This window comes from Malus domestica, chromosome 15 (genome assembly GCF_042453785.1).
Source record: "Malus domestica chromosome 15, GDT2T_hap1".
NCBI lineage: Eukaryota > Viridiplantae > Streptophyta > Magnoliopsida > Rosales > Rosaceae > Malus > Malus domestica.
In genome coordinates this window covers 17,750,776-17,768,543 of record NC_091675.1, presented here as the reverse complement: position 1 = coordinate 17,768,543, position 17,768 = coordinate 17,750,776, and the positions used below count along the sequence as shown (strand labels likewise).

The following is a 17,768-nucleotide window of genomic DNA, read 5'->3' as shown; positions in this document are numbered from 1 at the left end:
TGAGAGGCTCGTAAAAGCCGGATTTATCAGGCTAGCCAAATATGTGGAGTGGTTAGCCAACATTGTACCCGTTTTAAAAGCCGTAACAAAAGCGATACGATGTTGTGTTGACTACAGAAATATTAATGGTGCTACACCTAAAGATGAGTATCCCATGCCCATGGCAGATCTATTCATAGATGCAGTAGCAAAACACAAAGTCTTATCTTTTATGGATGGGAATGCCAGGTATAATCAGATAAAGATGACCCCGGAGGATATACATAAAACAGCTTTTAGGTGCCCTGGGCATGTGGGGGCATATGAATATCTGGTCATGCCTTTCGGGCTCAAGAATGCTGGTGCAACCTACCAAAGGGCGATGAATGCCATCTTTCATGATCTGATTGGCCATAATATGGAGGTGTATATTGATGACATCGTGGTGAAATCCAAGACGGAAGAACAACATCTGATAGACCTCAGACAAACATTAACAAGAATGAGGATCCACAAGTTGAAGATGAATCCAAAGAAGTGTTCGTTTGGAGTGAAAGCGGGCAATTTCTTGGGATTCCTGGTTCATCAAAGAGGGGTAGAAGTGGACAAAAATAAAGCTCGGGCAATAATGGAGTCGCCTTCACCCACTAACAAAGTGCAACTTCAAAGGCTGCTGGGCAAAATTAATTTCTTAAGAAGATTCATTGCCAATCTAGCGGGCAAGATCCAGCCACCGACTCCTTTGTTAAGACTGAAGGATAAGGAGAATTTAGAGTGGGGACCACCGCACCAAGAGGCTTTCGATGGTATCAAAGCTTATTTGACCTCTCCGCCAGTATTGGTACCACCTCAGAGGGGAAAACCCTTAAAACTATATATCTCCGCTTCAGATAAATCAATTGGGAGTTTGCTGGCTCAGAATAATAAAGGCGGGAAATAGCAGGCAGTGTACTACCTCAGTAGAATTCTGACCGAGGTAGAAACAAGGTATTCCCTAGTAGAAAGATTGTGATTAGCTCTGTATTTTACTGCCAATAAGCTGAGGCATTACATGTTACCTTGTCACGTGCACATCATCGCCAAGATAGATGTGATAAAGTACATGTTGTCAAAGCCAATGTTAACAGGAAGGATTGGGAAGTGGATTCTAGCATTATCAGAATTCAGCTTCCAGTATGTCCCCCAAAGGGCAGTAAAAGGCCAAGCAATTGCTGACTTCTTGGCGGAGCATCAAGAGTCTCGAGATGAGATAATCAATATACCGGGAACCCTAGAAGTTACTAATGTTTGGATCCTGCCAGGCAAAGGGATCTCGGGCAAAGAGGAGTGGATCCAACAGGAGATAAGAAAAGGGGCTGGTTTATGGATTACTCCTTGGAAGCTGTATTTCGATGGTTCTTATACTCAGAAGGCTTTAGGAGCTGAGATTGTGATTGTCAACCCTCAAAGGATTTATCACTATTACTCATTTCTCTTAGATTATCAAGGGAATACCAACAATCGGGCAGAGTATGAGACCTTAATAATTGGTTTGGAAATCTTGATGGATCTGGGGGTAATGGAAGTTGAGGTGTTTGGTGATTCAGAATTGGTAATAAACCAGCTAAATGGGGAGTTCAAGTGTAGACATATCACCATGGCCGGATACTATTTGGCGGCCACCCAATTGTTGAGTTATTGGGATTCTGATATATCGGTGAGTCATGTTCCTGTTGGAAATGTGCCCTAAAGCCAACCATGTGATGATACTTTACGGACATTTCACATGTTAAACTAATCTAGTTTTACATATAAAGGGCATAAATTATTGTTTGAGCCGTCTCATATAAATGTTATATGCTTAAACGATAAAGTCCAAGGAATATGTGATTGGGAGAATGTAATCTAATGAAGTTAGATTCATGAGACCATTCTTTCGTAGACACATCCTAAACGTTCCTGATCATAGGATTGCCAATTGGGCGTTGACAGTCCGTCAAGATCAGTACGTACTATGTCTTCTCTCAGGGAGAGTGATTAGTCTCGAGTCATTGGTGTGTGTGACATCAAGATAAGTACGGTAGGTGCTCAATAGAGAATGAGTTCACTGAACGCGATCAACGAAGGGTTCTCATATTCCATGTCACATGAGAACTCATGGTTGGGATAATGCAAAGTAGTCCTTTGACCTGAGGCATCATAGTTGTCTTGTGGTTAAGACCTTGATCTTTGATTATGTCAAAGTCACTCCATCAGGAGGGTGTCCACGGCATCGTTGGGGTCAAGTGACTTAGCTATGGAGACAAGTGAATGCGCAACAAGGGATCTCTAACCTTCAAACCGTTTGAGGGAGAATACTCTATGATATGATTTAAATCTCTGATCAGAGTATGAATGAGATTAGGGAATGCGTTCCGAATCACATTCATGGTAATCATATAAGCACAAGACACACATTGGATAGTAGACATGAGAAAATAAACTATCAAACCAAACAATGTGGTCAAGAGTATTAGATTAGAGAAAGACCGTATTGCATTTGTAATCCCGAACTGAATAGGTTCTCTAACCTCTTCTGATTAGCTTGGGTAACCATGACATGCTGCTAGGCGTCAACCATGGTTTGTGGAAGCCCTAAACGTGTGTAATCACTAAAGGGAGAATTGAAAATAGTTTCAATTCACAATCGATGTAAAATGGTTTTAATCGCCCACTACCTCGCTAAAAGGAACCTAAAGGATCGCACACCGTGTAAGGTGGAGATTGGAGATTAAACGGAGATGAGTAAGAATGATTAAATGGTTTAATCATTTATTTATGGCAAGGATTAATTAATATGTTAATTAATCAAACGAAAAAGTTCGTTAAAGACTTCGGGATAGTTTTGGACCTTAAGGCCCAATGGGCTTCGAACGTCAAGCCCATTAACTTAAGTTGTATGACAATTTAATGAATAAAGATTCATTAAAGCCCAAAAGCCCAAACATCCCTAAATGGCCAGCCATGATGAAATGAATTAGGGTTTTGGTTGTTTAGGTCACTTAAAGAAGTGACTATATAAATGACTTTATAACTAAAATTCATTAAGGAAATATTAAGGGTTTATTTTGGGGGAAAATTGGTGAGAATTGTCTCTCTATTTTCTCTCTAAATAGGCCAACACCTTGGAGGGTACATCTAGCAATCCTACTACTCCAAGGTCACTCATTTCTTCTACAATCGAACCTTGGTGTCGAGAATTAGAGGTTCTCAATTTTGGGAACTTGGAGAACCTATTCTTCCATCCAAATCCATGGATCTAAGAAGCAAGGAATGAAGGCCCCTATCTCTTTGGGTGATTAGCCTTTGCTTATGCAAAGAGGAATCTACAAAGGTAAATTTATCAACTCACTTTGTTTTTGAGTTGATTATTGGTTCACCAATCTACTAGGCTTTGAATTTCATGGTCATGTTTTGTTTTTGAGTACATACAAGCATGATTCCGCCTTTAATTGTTAAATTGCATGCTATATGATGTTGCTCAAATGAACATGTTTTTCAAAATAATTCCTTCAGTTCCCAGGGGAGCCAACCTAGCAGCTAATGAGATGGCGCAATTGGCCTCAGGCATGCCAATACAGGAAAGGAGATATGGGTTGGATGTCGAGATTCAAAGGAGAAATCTTCCTTCTATCCTGGAAAGGGGATTCAGCCTGGATGTAATGGTTCATGAAACTGAGATAGAAGATTGGAGATCGCCCATCATCCATCATTTGAAAAATCCCTCTTCACCCACCAGCAAGAAGAATAGACATCAAGCAACTAAGTATGTCTTATGGGCGAAAGACCTACTAAGGAAGACTCTAGACGGGTTATTATTGAAATGATTAGGCCAAGAGGAGTCCATAAGAGTGATAGCCGAAGTACATGAAGGAGTATGTGGAGCACATCAGGCGGGGACAAATATGAGGCGGTTACTGAGGCGATATGGTTATTTTTGGCCCGACATGGAAAAAGAGTGCAAGTCCTATGCCCGAGGGTGTGAGGAATGTCAAAGGCACGATCATCTCCAACATGTACCCTCTGTGCCTTTAAATCCAGTAGTCAAGCCCTGGCCCTTCAGAGGATGGGCAATGGACTTCATCGGGCAGATTTACTCGGCTTCTAGCAAGGGGCACACTTTTATCATTGAAGCAACGAATTACTTTACCAAATGGGTGGAGGCTTCGGCGGTAAAAACCATAACCTCAGCTGCGGTAAAAAATTTTATTGAGACCAAGATTCTGCATAGATTTGGGGTGCCTGAAACCATAGTGACGGATCGAGGGCCATCTTTTATTTCAAAAGAAGTTGAAGAATTTGCAAGCAAATACAAAATAAAGATGATCCGATCCAGTCCTTACTACCCCCAGTCAAATGGATAGGCAGGATCCAGCAACAAGATTTTGGTAAACATTATCAAAAGAATGGTTATAGATAGTTCGGAAAAATGGCATGAAAAGCTGGGGAATACTTTGTGGGCATACAGAACTTCCAAAAGGGCAGGTACAGGGACAACTCCTTATGCTCTAACCTTCGGGCAAGATGCAGTGCTTCCCATGGAGATCAATGTGAGTTCTGTCAGAATTCAAAATCAGTTTGGGTTACACATCGAAGAATACATCGAAGCCATGTGTCAAGGGATTGAAGACTTAGATGTAGCCCGAATTGAAGCTCTGAACCAGATTCAGGAAGGAAAAAGAGCTGTTGCCCGAGCATATAACAAAAGGGTGAAAGAAAAATCTTACAAGGAAGGAGATTTGGTATGGAAGACAGTTCTTCCTCTAGGAGCTCAGCTTAGGGGCTTTGGAAAGTGGAGCCCGACGTGGGAAGGTCCTTTCATAGTTAGTCAAGTATTAGACAAAAGGGGATATTACTTGGCGGACCTTGAAGGGAATTGGCAGAAACATCCCATTAATGTTAAATTCTTGAAAAGGTATTGTCCTACATTATGGGATGTTAGGGATTGTTACATCGAGGAGGATGCAAAGTAAAGCAGGTTTCGGGATGCTGAAGTATAGTGTATATTCATCAGTCATTCAAGAAGACAGAAAAACACAAGATTGTTAAGATATTGTTTATTTCATTTTCGACAAACTGGTGAAGTTTACAACAAATTCAATTCAATCCCGATGTATTACGTACGACTCCTTCCAGGTGCAATGACGTCTCAGTTGGTTTTCTGGTATCTTCATGGGTAGAATTCAGTCAGGTGATCAGATTGTGCGGCCAAGACGTGCCTGGTAGAGGATCCTCAAGCAGGGTCATCACCATATATGATGGTGAAGCCTGACTTATCATGGCGACAAGCGGGAAGGCAAGTCTTCATGGGAGCACCGCTTGACCAAGGGTGTTGGAGATAGCGGGGTGCCTGACCAAGGGTGTTGGGGATAGTGGTTATTTGATGGAAACTCTTTTTCTCACGAAAAAGGAGTTTTAGGAAACCCCATTTGAATCTTGAATAGCTCATTTCCCAGTCTTAGGGAGAAAACTAAGAAGGCAAAAATACTCAGGGTTAATTGAAGCAAAGGTTGAAGGAATTTGGTTGACTGAGCAAAAGGCAAAATCAAACCTGAATTTATAGAAACCTCATAGGGTAACCCAAAGGTCGTGAGAAGAGCAAGAGACGCATGGTTGTAGGCCTCCTGTCCAGAAAAACACAAGTTCCAAAAGCGGGTATACAAGCATGCGGATATTCAATCAATATTGGCTCCTGGAATTCCAGTCTGAATATCGATTGAAGGGGGCACTGTTTGGGTTGAAACTTAAACTTTGGGCTTAGAAGGGAGTTGGCCCAAAAAGAGAAGGAAAACCCCGAAGCTCAGCTCAGACCTAGAAAGCAGAAAGGGCATTTCCCGACTAGGTGCAGATCATTTGTACCACTTGCTCACCTACCCAAGGGCCAAGTAGTATAGACCAGCCAACTAATCAGCCCAAAAGTCATTTATGATGGCAGTACAAGTAAATAGCTGATGAGTCACTATCCTTCAAACTGCATTCGGGCAAGATTATTGCTACAGGAGGCCAAGCCAAGGTGGCTATAAAAGGAGAAAGAGAAGTCAGAATCAAGGACACTCAAACAAACAAACAAAAGCACAAACTCTGCTCAAAGCCAGATTTTCCTTCAAAACGAAGCTGTAGTCAGCCCAAGCCTTCATCCCTTTCGGGACAAACCCTTTGTAATAGCTCTGCTACCCTGTTCAATGCCTGTTGTAGTATCGATTTTCTTTCTACAAACTCACCTCACAACCCCTTTTCTAAGCTTTCAAACCTTCTGTTAACCCACAAAGATAGGAAGTTGCAAGACGATCAGCCTTGCCCGACCTTCTTTGTTTTTTTTTTTTTTGTCTTTTCATTCATTAGCCTAGCAATATGTTGTATACTTCAAGTTGTATCCAAGTTATTTCTAGTAATATGGCTATTAAAAGACTCTCTCAGCGCTTGAATCCGATTTGAATATGTCTTCATAGTTCAAGCCAGATCTAAGCTCTAAGTCCTCGGGCATATAAGATTTGATCACCCTAAAAAGTCCTTGGCCTCAAGGCATAAAAAAGAACCTGATGTGGACTTAACCCATCCACGACAAGCTTTGATAAACAAGAAGTCCGAAGTTACTTGGGGCACAAGTAATCGACCTGCCACTTAGTTTTATTTCTGTTATATTATGATAACCATATAACGTTCGAGTATGAGATGAATTTTGATGGGAAGCTTCAAGGCCTATTCAAGGCCCCACAAAGGCACCTATTTGGATTCATCCTATTTCTCGGGCAAGAACATTGAGCACATAAGGGGTTCTGATGGGAAGCCTCAAGGCCTATTCAAGGCCCCACAAAGGCACCTATTTGGATTCATTATGCTTTTTGAGCTCAGGTAATCAGAAGTATGATGGTTATAAGACCCATATAACCAACAAAAGGAACCTTATGTGTTTGAGTACTAAGTTAGTTATTTATGGGAAGCCTCAAGGCCTACACCTAAGGCCCCACAAAGGCACCTGTCAATAACTAACATAGTCTCTCGAATATATAATAATAATAACTCAAACATTCGTTCTACATTTGCCATGCTGAAGATGGTAGTGGCACGCCTGAGCAATTCAAAGTTAATCTTGATTGTGAGCCTCAAGGCCTACACCTAAGGCCTCACAAAGGCACCTTTCAAAGTTAACTCGGTCATTCTCTTTCAGCCTTGCCCGACAAGCCTTGCCCGACAGGCTTTGCCGGACAAGCCCGCCAGTAAAGCAGAAGCCCGACATAAAGCATCAACCGGCGCCAACCTGTCGGGGAGCTGTGTGCTCGTCGGCCAGGAAGCATTCCCCACGGAAATTCCCGCCACAAACACTTCTCTAGCTCCGAGAGCTTCCACCTGCAATTCAAATTTTGTTCGACGGTCGTTTAAAAGTAGACCAAAGAATGCATACGTGGGAGTTGGAACTCACCTTTGAAGTTCCAAACTATTGTTTGCTTTCCACTATACCAACTACTCGGAGTTTACTTTTCGTGGTTTTGTTTAATCTTAATTAGTGCATTACTCTGTAATCGTGTTTTCTTTCCCACATTGCTCATTTTCAGTCGCTTTGACCAAACTCATCCCTGAAATCATGTTTTCGTTCCTACATTGCCCACTGTAAGTCATTTTGACCCACTTTGAATCATGTTTTTGATTCCGACATTGTTATCCGGAAGACATTTGGACCCAACTGGCCCTCTAAGATTACGTTCGTGTCCCACTTTACACCTGGTTCCACCTGAGTTTATTTTCTTTTCTGTGAAAGGGGGCAGGGTTCCAAACTTGACTACCTGAAAGGAATTTGATATGGTTAAGCGATCTCTTGATTTTTCTGAGTGCAGTTATTCGAGGTCTTTACACATAAAACACAAGCATTTGCAATTGCAAGCAAAGTTGATTAGTGTACAACGTCAAACTATGCCCCCTTTTTCTTCCATTCCATGAACTGAAAAAAATTCGGTATATACAACTCCGTTTAATGAAAAATGTATACGTGGGAATGGGAGAAACACAAACAAGAAACTAAAAATAACATAAAATACTCGGTCGATCTTCGTCCTCCCAGGTTGCTTTCGTTAACAGACATTGAAGTGGTTGACCTCCAAAAATCTGAGCCATTGCGGAAAAGCTCTCACCTTCTCAAAAATCATAATCTATGTCTGTCATGTTCTGGGACGCAGAGTGTTTCACCAGCTTTCCTTGCTCGTCATACTGGTCAAGATTTTCGCAAGGGGCAGGGAAGATGGTACCTATTACACGACCTTGAACAAAGGCACACTGGAAAATGTGCTTCTTTTTGTATGTTAGCCCCACGGACATATCCCGGAAAGTCACATTTCTGACTGGAATCTCTTCACTTCCATGGATACGGACAGGCACGCGAACTCCCTGTCCATGGACGCTTGTGAAGCTTATGTCCTTGAGCACTGGAAGAGCCTTTGGATCATAGCCCTCGTCGGGGTGCTCATTGTAGTCTGTCTTGATAACAATTCCAACTCGGACATTGTCAAATGTCAGATTCCGATAGGTTATTTGTCGCACATATCCACCTCTTCCAGGGGCAGTCTTGATCCGAACAGCACGCCTTGAGCTCCACACAAGCAGGTTCTCCACCGTGACATTTGAAACCCCACCAGACATCTCACTGCCAATTGATACGCCAGCACTGTTGCATTACAGCCAAGGGTAACTTTGAGCTACTTCTGATAGACATAACATTATGTACATACTGAAAAGGAAGTAAAGGATAGTACCAGGACACTGGTGAACATTCTATGCATACTGTAAAGGATGTAAAGGAATAGTAACTACCAGGACACTGGTGAACTAACAGATGAGTAAAGCCTACATACGACATGCGTATACGAAAGATTAACCTTACTAATGCATTATTGCTGGATTCCATCCAGAATTGAAGCCTAAAAGCCATACAGGTAAATCCGAACAGTTTTCTACTCAACATTTAACTGTTCATTCCCCTTCGCCTATTCTTTTGTTTTTGTTGTTATTTTGTATTTTTTTGGTTGACACGGCAAGACATACTCAAACCAACTGTCAATTATCTTATGATCTAAAACGATGATCATATTCCAAATGAAAAGAAGTACAGAATGCCCGGACACAGTATTAGGGAATCTTAATGGGAGTGCCATTCTCATTACTGGTTGCCCTCCCCCACTCTAGCGTGTAAGGGTAAATACATACCCTACAATGGAGTGTGACTGGAGCTCCCCAATTATAGTGATGAAAGAAAATAACATGATGCCAGGATATACAATTAAGTACTTGTTTTTTAACTTAAGATGGCAACAAGAATGCAATGAAAGCCTGCTAGAAGCATAAGAGTACCTGACCATAGAGCGGACAACAAGATTTCTAATGAGTATATTCTTTGATGGCCGTCCGTAAGAAATACCATACTGATCCCAGCCACTCTTTATTGCAATTCCATCATCCCCTACGCTTATGTAGCAGTCCTCAATCACCATATCCTCACATGAGTCTGTTTATACCACAAAATCAAAGTTATTCAATATTGGTTACATAATAAACAAAAATGAAGCATACCAGTAAAATTACAAGACAAAACAATCAATTTATAGCTCAAATTATATACGAAGAGTGCTCAGAACAATTCCAGATTGAAGTCAACAAGAAAATAAGTGAATTTTGTCTTCTCTCTCTTTCTCGCTTGGGATGGGGGGTGGGGGGCTGTGAAAGGGGGTGGGAATGAAGGTATACAAGAAAAAGCTATACATCTCTGAGATATATTTCAACCTTAATTATTCCTGATCTTTCTCGGTCATCATCCCTAAAAACCACAATTGACTACCCCATGTTCATCAACACACCTGTTTAGCTGGTCCGTAAAAACTGTGAACTCACATTACTGAACGTCTTGTTTAAACTTTAAACATTCACAGCACAATACATTTTGAACGTCTTGTTTAAACTTTAAACATTCACTGCACAATACATTTTTCAATTTATGCCCTTTGTTTTGCACAATATCTTATTTTTATTTAGTGGTGCATTTACATATTTGTAAATTATAAGCTCATCCAAATCATGCCTAAGTAAAAAGAATGGCAATCCATTCAAAATAAATAGTGTTATTCAGCATATCAAACATATAGTTAGAGGAAGAAGCCCCTAGTAGGACCCACTTACCAGGATCTATTCCATCAGTATTTGGAGCTTTAAGTATGGGAGCCAAAATTGTAACATTTCTAATAGTAATGTTCTTGCAGTCATATGGATGTAGTGTCCAAAAAGGAGAATCACGCAAGGTTATATTACTGATCAAAATGTCGCTAGACCACATAATCTGAACAAGTGGACCCCGAGTGTTGTTGAGAAGCTTCTGGAGGTACTTCTTCCACCATGTTTGACCCTGTCCATTTATGGTACCATTATGCCCTGTTGGTCAGTGAATGCATACATATAATTAGAACAAACCAGATATTGAACACGTGGAAAGACGACAAATTTACAGCCTGGATTCTAAGATAACAATTGTCCACAGGCGTTCTTGATTGACATAAAGAATAAGACAATTTTAAAACAAACCACAACATATTACTTGTGTAGCAAGCAAGATGTGATGAAGTATGCATGGCAAAGGGGATTGCTACAAAGAGAGATTTTCTAGACTTGAAGGCTTATGCCATATATTGGACATTTTAGGATCATCAACTTCCCTGGGATGCATGATGGCCAAGTGATGAAGAGAAATGAAACAAAGGCAAGTCAAGGGACTTGTCTGACTCAAGTAAAAAATACCTGCCTCTGGTATTATATTCATGATAGAATTACATGCCTTTATCAACCATTTGCTTTATAGACAATCATTTTTCAATTCTTTCATTGTCTATACCATATAAGATGCCAAGATCAACCCGATTCATCGTTCAACATAAGACCTTGGGTCAAAATTTAAATGGGACCAAAATAAATAATGTTGGTTATTTATCCACTATCAGAATTTATCCTCCTTTCTCTTTGAAAGAGAATGACTAAATAATTTTTCATTTACAAGTTCTGCTAGTAAATCATGTTCGACTGCTAAGATGGCTAATTGATCTAATCTTTCTTGGATTTTTTATAATGTCTAATGTCAACAAATAGTATTCATGGCCAAAGGCTATAACAACCAAAGGAAACCTTATTTGCGTTTATGACATCACACTGGAGTCCTACTTAGATTAGATTTTTAAACTAAAACCGCGACCTTCCAGTTGAACACCATTGCTATGAAACAAAAATATAGCTTAAATAGGAAAAGGATGAAATATCTAAACCTGTTATAACAATATCTTTAAGATTTTGACCATGAATCAGACTTCCATATCGGGGCCCAGGATGCTCTCTCCCATACCCATAGGAAGGCAATGGAGGCATCAAGGGCCAATACTTCTCATCCTGTCATGCACATAAGAGTACGCAGCATCAGAAATAGGCTAAATAGCTATAGCGTACATTCTAGAGAGAGAGAGAGATAATCATACGAGTATGCAGCATCAGCAATCATCGCAGAGAGAGAGAGAGAGAGAGAGAGAGAGAGAGAGAGAGAGAGAGAATTAGCGAAACCGTGCCAGTATGTGTATTTTGTGTGTAAAATGATAGATTTTCTCACTGGTTTGTTAAATCACATTAAAGGATTGGAATAAACTTTACAGGGGATATGTGGGTGATGATGCCCTTTCAAGTCAAATTCTCGTCTAAGGTATTAGACATGTCATGTCTATTCTACAGATATAGGCACTAGGTTAAGCAGGTAGGAAAATCATATACAAGTGTGTGCATCAATTGTTTTCTAGTTTGTCAATCCCCAGCTATAAGTTAACATTTCGTACAAATCTGGAAAACCATATGCAGGGCTCATTTTCAGAGCAACAATACAAGCTTTTCACAACCAATCTAAAAGAATAAGATAAAGAAGCACATATTCCACAAAAAAATCTAGCAATCATGTTTCTCCAACGCGATTCGGTTCATATTATTCCAAAACACATCATATAATTAACCAGCAATTTAATCTGGATGTAAATGTCAGTATCACATATGAAGTTGTTATGCTAACTACTGAGACCTAGACAAGAAAACCCTAATGCTCAAAAGACTTTGCTAGCATAATATTTACAAATCAACAGTAGTATTCAGGATGTCTCCATGTTTTAATTCGAAGTAAAATAAAAGATGGTATGTTAAATAAAGTTCGAAGCTTGCTACCACCACCTACTTAAGTACAAAGCTTACTTTCGTTTGATTATTGACCAACATCAAACCAGTCCTATGCACCTCAATAAACAGACTTCCTTTATTATTATTATTGAACTTCAAGTCCTAAACAAATTGTTAACCATTCCCATTCCATTTATAGCAAAAACCAAATGAAGCATATGAGGAATGAACTTTACATTTCCTCGCAACCGAGATTTCCCATTTGAAATTTTATTTTAGATCTTCGTCTAATGAAAATATCTTGAAAGCCATACTTTAAACCTTACCGAACAAAGTAACCGCAATCATGATATAATCACCATTACTTCCAAACTATGCATTAGCAAATAAAGAGGAGAACTAACATGCAAATCCAAATAAGAAAAGCACGTAAGGGATACCAAAAAATACCTGATTCATGTCCACATTTATAACTACCATCAAATGTCAAGTTCTAATCAGTATCATATCGAAAAGTCGAATCAAATTGCAGCCCTCTGAAGAAAAGAACTATTAAAGTCCTAACAGCTAAGATTTCCCGTTTCATCGAAAACAAACAAATCGTAGCAAAGTGGAAAGCTTTCACATTTCGCTACGAAACAGATACAAATTCAAGGCAAATTTTCACATATTGAAACGAAAACAGAAACTAATACAGATAACAACTGACCAGAAAACCAAAAGCTTTACCTGAATCCCAAGTATCTCAGCATCTTCAGCAAGAAACAGAGTCATGTGACTAGTGAGATTAAACGGCGCTGTAAGCCACCGGCCCGGAGGCACATTGAGCTGCCCACCGCCTTTCTTCCCCAGCTTAGAAATAGCCAGCACCGCCTTCTCAAACGCCTCAGTGTTCAAAGTCACCCCATCGCCCACGGCCCCGAAATCCGTCAAATTGAAAGCCACCGGCCGCAGCTTCGGCATCTCCCTCGCCGAAGCTCGCCGGAATATCGAAAACCCCTTTACAATGTTCCTTTGCCACACGAAAACTGAGGCGAAAGCGGCGATCCAGAGAACGGTGAAGAGGGTTTTGTGGGAGGATAAGAAGGCGGGGAACCAGCGCTTCAGGTCCAGCCTCTGGTGGTGGAACCGCCCTAGAGGCAAAGTCTCCACCATGGTCAATGCGACTGTGAAGCACCGTAAAGTTGTGATCTTTCCGAGAAATAGGCTATTGGGTTCTGCCGATTCGACTCGGAAAATCGAGTGGAGGTGGGGATGGGAGGTTGGGGAAATGGATGAGCTTGATTTCTAAGGACATGGGATTTCTGGGTTTTGGTAAAAAGGGGTTGGATTGGAATGGATTGGGTGAGACGTCAAATGTTGGTGGAGATTGAGAATGGGATGGATTTGGTTTCAGAAATTGGGAAGTTTGAGTGCAAATCAAGGGGAAGGTTGTTGCTCTCAGCAAACCAGAAAACAAAGTTTGGAACTTCGCAGTGATGCAAGTGACGATGGAACAGTTGATCTCATGGAAAATTTGATGCTGCTTAGCCTGCTTGTATTAGGGAGGCCACGTGTGCCGAATTTTAGGATGATTTGCTCTTATATTTTGTGGAGGCAGATTCTCTGCTCTCTGCTCTCCCACTTCTGTGCCACTGTTTGTGTAGTCACGGTTAAACCACGTTAATATTTTATATTATTATTTATTTTTATCTTATTATCTTTATAAAAAAATAATATAAAATATTAACGTGGCTTAACCGTGACCACATAAAACAGGAGAGCACGAGAAGTGAGAGGGCAGAGAATCTGCCTCCATATTTTGTTGCCAAATCAAAATGCTTGAGGTCTTAGGTTCCTATGATGTGATATTTCTATTCATTGTAAGTAAAGCGTAGATTTCATTCTTATAAAAACCGAATTTGAACCATACTTATTACTACGGTGTGATATTTCTCTTCATTGTAAGTGACACATCTTAGCTTTGATTCTCATCAAAAGCAAATTTAAACCATATTATTGTTAACCATTGTGAGACTTAACCCACTTCTCATTTTAATGTGGATAATATCGTTTTTTAAGAAAAATACTGAAAAATTGTTGATTAATTTCCTTTATGAGGTCAACAATTAGCATGGAGGCAAATGCTTAGGTAATCTCAAAAATGTGTTATTTAATAAGAACTTTTTCTTTGTCATTTGTATATTTTTGGGTGTAAAGTTAAGAAATGTGTATATTTTATAGTATGAATGAAATGATATTACAGGTTGTAGCTTCACAAAAAAATAAATTTATTGATTTTCTCACTTATTATATAAGAGAAATATTAAACGACAAAATTACATTGACACGTGTATCATACTTACATATTATACACATTAATATTTCAAATACTTAAGAAATTTTATTAATAAATAAAACACGTATTGTAAACAAGTGAGATTAAAAACACCATATTGCGAAATGACAATAAATTACTGATTATGTGTCTGAGGACGTCACATTTAGTTTTTCCAAATTCATTGTAATAGATTACCATTCAAATTTGTGTATTAATTTATGGTTCAAACTCAGTCTCAAAACTCATTATTCTAGCCTGCACAATAGAATGCAAATCGAATGTCTCTTTTGCTGCAACGTATGGATCACCCACACCACCTAACACACTCAACTGGTTAACGATTAATTATAATGTAATATATACACCAAAATTTTGACATATATTTTCAAACAAAACAGTTGAGCTGTTGCATAACGTTCTTCCAAGTGCTGTAAATGGTAAACTTGAACAAAACAAATGATTGTGACAAAATACTTGTGTAGATATTTCTTACCATGAAATGAATGTACGATGTATAATTTATAAAAGTGAAATTTACACGCATGGTTAAGGTTGAGAAAAGGTGGAGGGCAATAAGAATTGGGTTTGAAGCTAGAATAAACAAGACTTATGATAGGGTGAAGTGAAATTTCTTAAAATGAGACGATGCACAAAATGGGGTTTAATTGCGGATGCGTGGAGTTAGTGACGTGATGTGCCTCTTCGATGTCTCTTTCGGTGGTAATTAATGGTTGCCTTGGAAAGTTCTTTATTCCAAGAGGATTGAGACAATGGGACTCCTTATCACCCTACCTTTTCTTCTTACTCAGTGAGGTTCTTTCCAGGAATATCAGCATTTGCTACTATGCTTAATTTGGTGCAGGGAATCAAACTAAGTCGTAGCGGGCCTGTGAGAATTGTTCAAAGTTGTAACAACTGTATGATGACTTTTGCACAACCTCATGAGGACGGATAATTTTGACAAGTCCTTGGTGTTTTTACATAGGGACAACAACGGTATAAAATAAGTATAAAACAAATATAAGAACATAATGAATTTCTAATAAATCGAAAAGTGAGTCCCTAAAGTGTAAATCTTCATCAGATTTGATCTTAATCGTCTTTTATTTGACCATTGTGGAGCTTTTAACTTAGTTTTTGTCGACTGATATGAGAAATTAAGAAGTGGGGTTACTGTATCGGAATGTTCATCAACAGGGTTTACTGCAGGTGGGAAAGACGATGAAGAAAGGAAGACGACCCGGGGATTTTTTTTATCTTCCTTCCTTCTCTGTTTTTAGGGAGTTTTAATAAAACACTCTGGTACTGTTCAGTTTTAACGAAAAATCACGTTTATACATTTTTCTGATACTATTTATTATACTTTTAAAAAGAATTTTTCATTAAAAAAGAAGTTTTTTTGAACTTTTCGTTAGTTTTCTTTGTTTTTATTTTGTCGGTGCACAGAATTTTTTTTTTATTTTTTAAATTCCTTTTTTTTTTCCTGTTTTTCTTTAGTATTCTCCTTTTTTTCATTTTAACATCATTTTGTTAAAAAATATTAATTTTTTTTATTATAATATGAGGTATTATCCAATGCACAGAATAATCCGATACAACATTAAATGTCCGACTAATTTAGTCAGTATTATCCGATAACTATTTATCCTATCCGATTGAAATAATCAGTACAATCCAAGCTGTCAAATAAGATCTAAATGAGTAGTCAAAGGTGGTAATGGGAGTCCCTATTGGAGATGCTCTAAAGTGACATATGCGACATCCTAAAGATTTCCATCACGTTACTACTAGTTGGGTTTGAAAAAGTTTCTAAAAAGTTTCTAAGCAGACAGTCGAGCTTGATACCTGAGAGAACAGGTACTAAAAATGCAGACTGCGATGAGCCGAATGTAAATATTAGTCTATTCCAGCGCAGCGCTAGCGTCGTTCTCAGCCGTGGGAAGGATGTTTGTTTGGATAACACAAACTCCGCCATTGGGAAGAAGTCACCGTCTTTTCTCCTGACTAAAGTGTTTGTAGAAGTGGATTTGCACCAGCCACTGCTGCTCCTGGTCTAAGAGATCCAGTCCCTGAGTCTAGAATGGAGAAGGCATACATCTATTATACAACAAATATACGTATACATACATACATACATACATACATATATTATAGATTGGCCAAGACACATTTTTGGTTCATGTAGTTTTCACAAAGTTCAACTTTCGTCCCTGTATTTTTAGTTGTATCGAATTTCGTCACACATGTTGTTCGGTAACTTTTGCTGGTTTGTTGTAGGGAATGGTTATGTGCACTACACGCTCGAAGGTAAATTTGATGGGTTTTGTACTAGAATTGAATCGGCAGAAGTTGAAGGATGTTGTCATAGTGGAACAATTTGCCAACTATGTAGACAAAATTTTATGCAATTGAGAATACATGTAGCCAAGTGAAACTACTAATAGTATATTCAACTTTTATTAATTTTTTTGGACAAAATTGCCATGCGCACAGTGAGATAAAATTGACAGAATCCATAGCAAGAAATCAATAGAATGTCCTCGATATTGGAAAGATTTTCAATACTTCAGAAGAAGATACATCTTTTTTATTTCTTAACGTATTTTTATTTTGGGTCAAAGCTAGATACTGAAGGTACTTACTTCAAAAGAAGATATATCCCCAAAGTTCAAGTGGTTCAACAATGTCCATGAAAAAGTCTGGCGATGATGAAGGAAGTAAATGGGACGAGACTGATTCTGAATGTAAGCAGTTAAACATGATTAGGACATGGATTAAGTGGCTGTTAGTGCAAAGACATATGCTTTGGAAAGTTATCATTTTATTCACATTTTTTCTTGGTTGCAGATATCGTTCTAGAGATATAGATTTACTATTACTTGTACGACTTCTTTCAGCTTCAGTTCAAACAACATACAGGGTAAGTTTTTTATGTAGCTTCGTTAATTAACTAATTTTAACTTTAATATGCAGATTTCTGTCAATCCTAGCCGCAAAGTTGATCGGTTGCGCGCCACAGTTTGCTTTTGCAATGCTTCGAGTGTGACGTTTTGCATGGATTTGATTGGAAATTTGGAACGTAATTATTCAAAAAAATATATAACGAAATAAATCAACTGTATATCTTTTATAATTTCATCATAAATAAGAGTACCATCTTTCATTTTTTCTTTCTTTCATTTTCCCCTATGCATGGCAGATGGAGACTATTTAAACTCTTATTATTTGTATGGTGTGCTGCATTGATGATATTATGATAACCGTTAGTTTTAAATAG

General features: G+C 38.9%; 3 protein-coding genes across 3 annotated transcripts; 2 read left to right on the top strand and 1 right to left on the bottom strand.

The window, feature by feature from the left end:
* Positions 1–1,081: 1,081 nt before the first annotated feature.
* On the top strand, positions 1,082–1,708 carry LOC139191738 (uncharacterized). Its single transcript, XM_070812743.1, has one exon. The coding sequence runs from the start codon at positions 1,082–1,084 to the stop codon at positions 1,706–1,708; it is 627 nt and encodes a 208-aa protein (XP_070668844.1).
* A 2,695-nt stretch (positions 1,709–4,403) lies between these two features.
* LOC139191737 (uncharacterized) lies at positions 4,404–5,269 on the top strand. The gene is made up of 2 exons (XM_070812742.1): positions 4,404–4,912; positions 5,134–5,269. Exons 1-2 carry the CDS (start codon positions 4,404–4,406, stop codon positions 5,267–5,269), a joined length of 645 nt encoding a protein of 214 aa, XP_070668843.1.
* Positions 5,270–7,885: 2,616 nt separating this feature from the next.
* LOC103400920 (probable polygalacturonase) lies at positions 7,886–13,731 on the bottom strand. Its single transcript, XM_008339612.4, has 5 exons — positions 12,901–13,731; positions 11,289–11,409; positions 10,159–10,407; positions 9,337–9,490; positions 7,886–8,653 (listed from the first exon to the last, which is right to left on the bottom strand). Exons 1-5 carry the CDS (start codon positions 13,324–13,326, stop codon positions 8,128–8,130), a joined length of 1,476 nt encoding a protein of 491 aa, XP_008337834.3. The 5' UTR covers positions 13,327–13,731; the 3' UTR covers positions 7,886–8,127.
* Between the last annotated feature and the right edge of the window lie 4,037 nt (positions 13,732–17,768).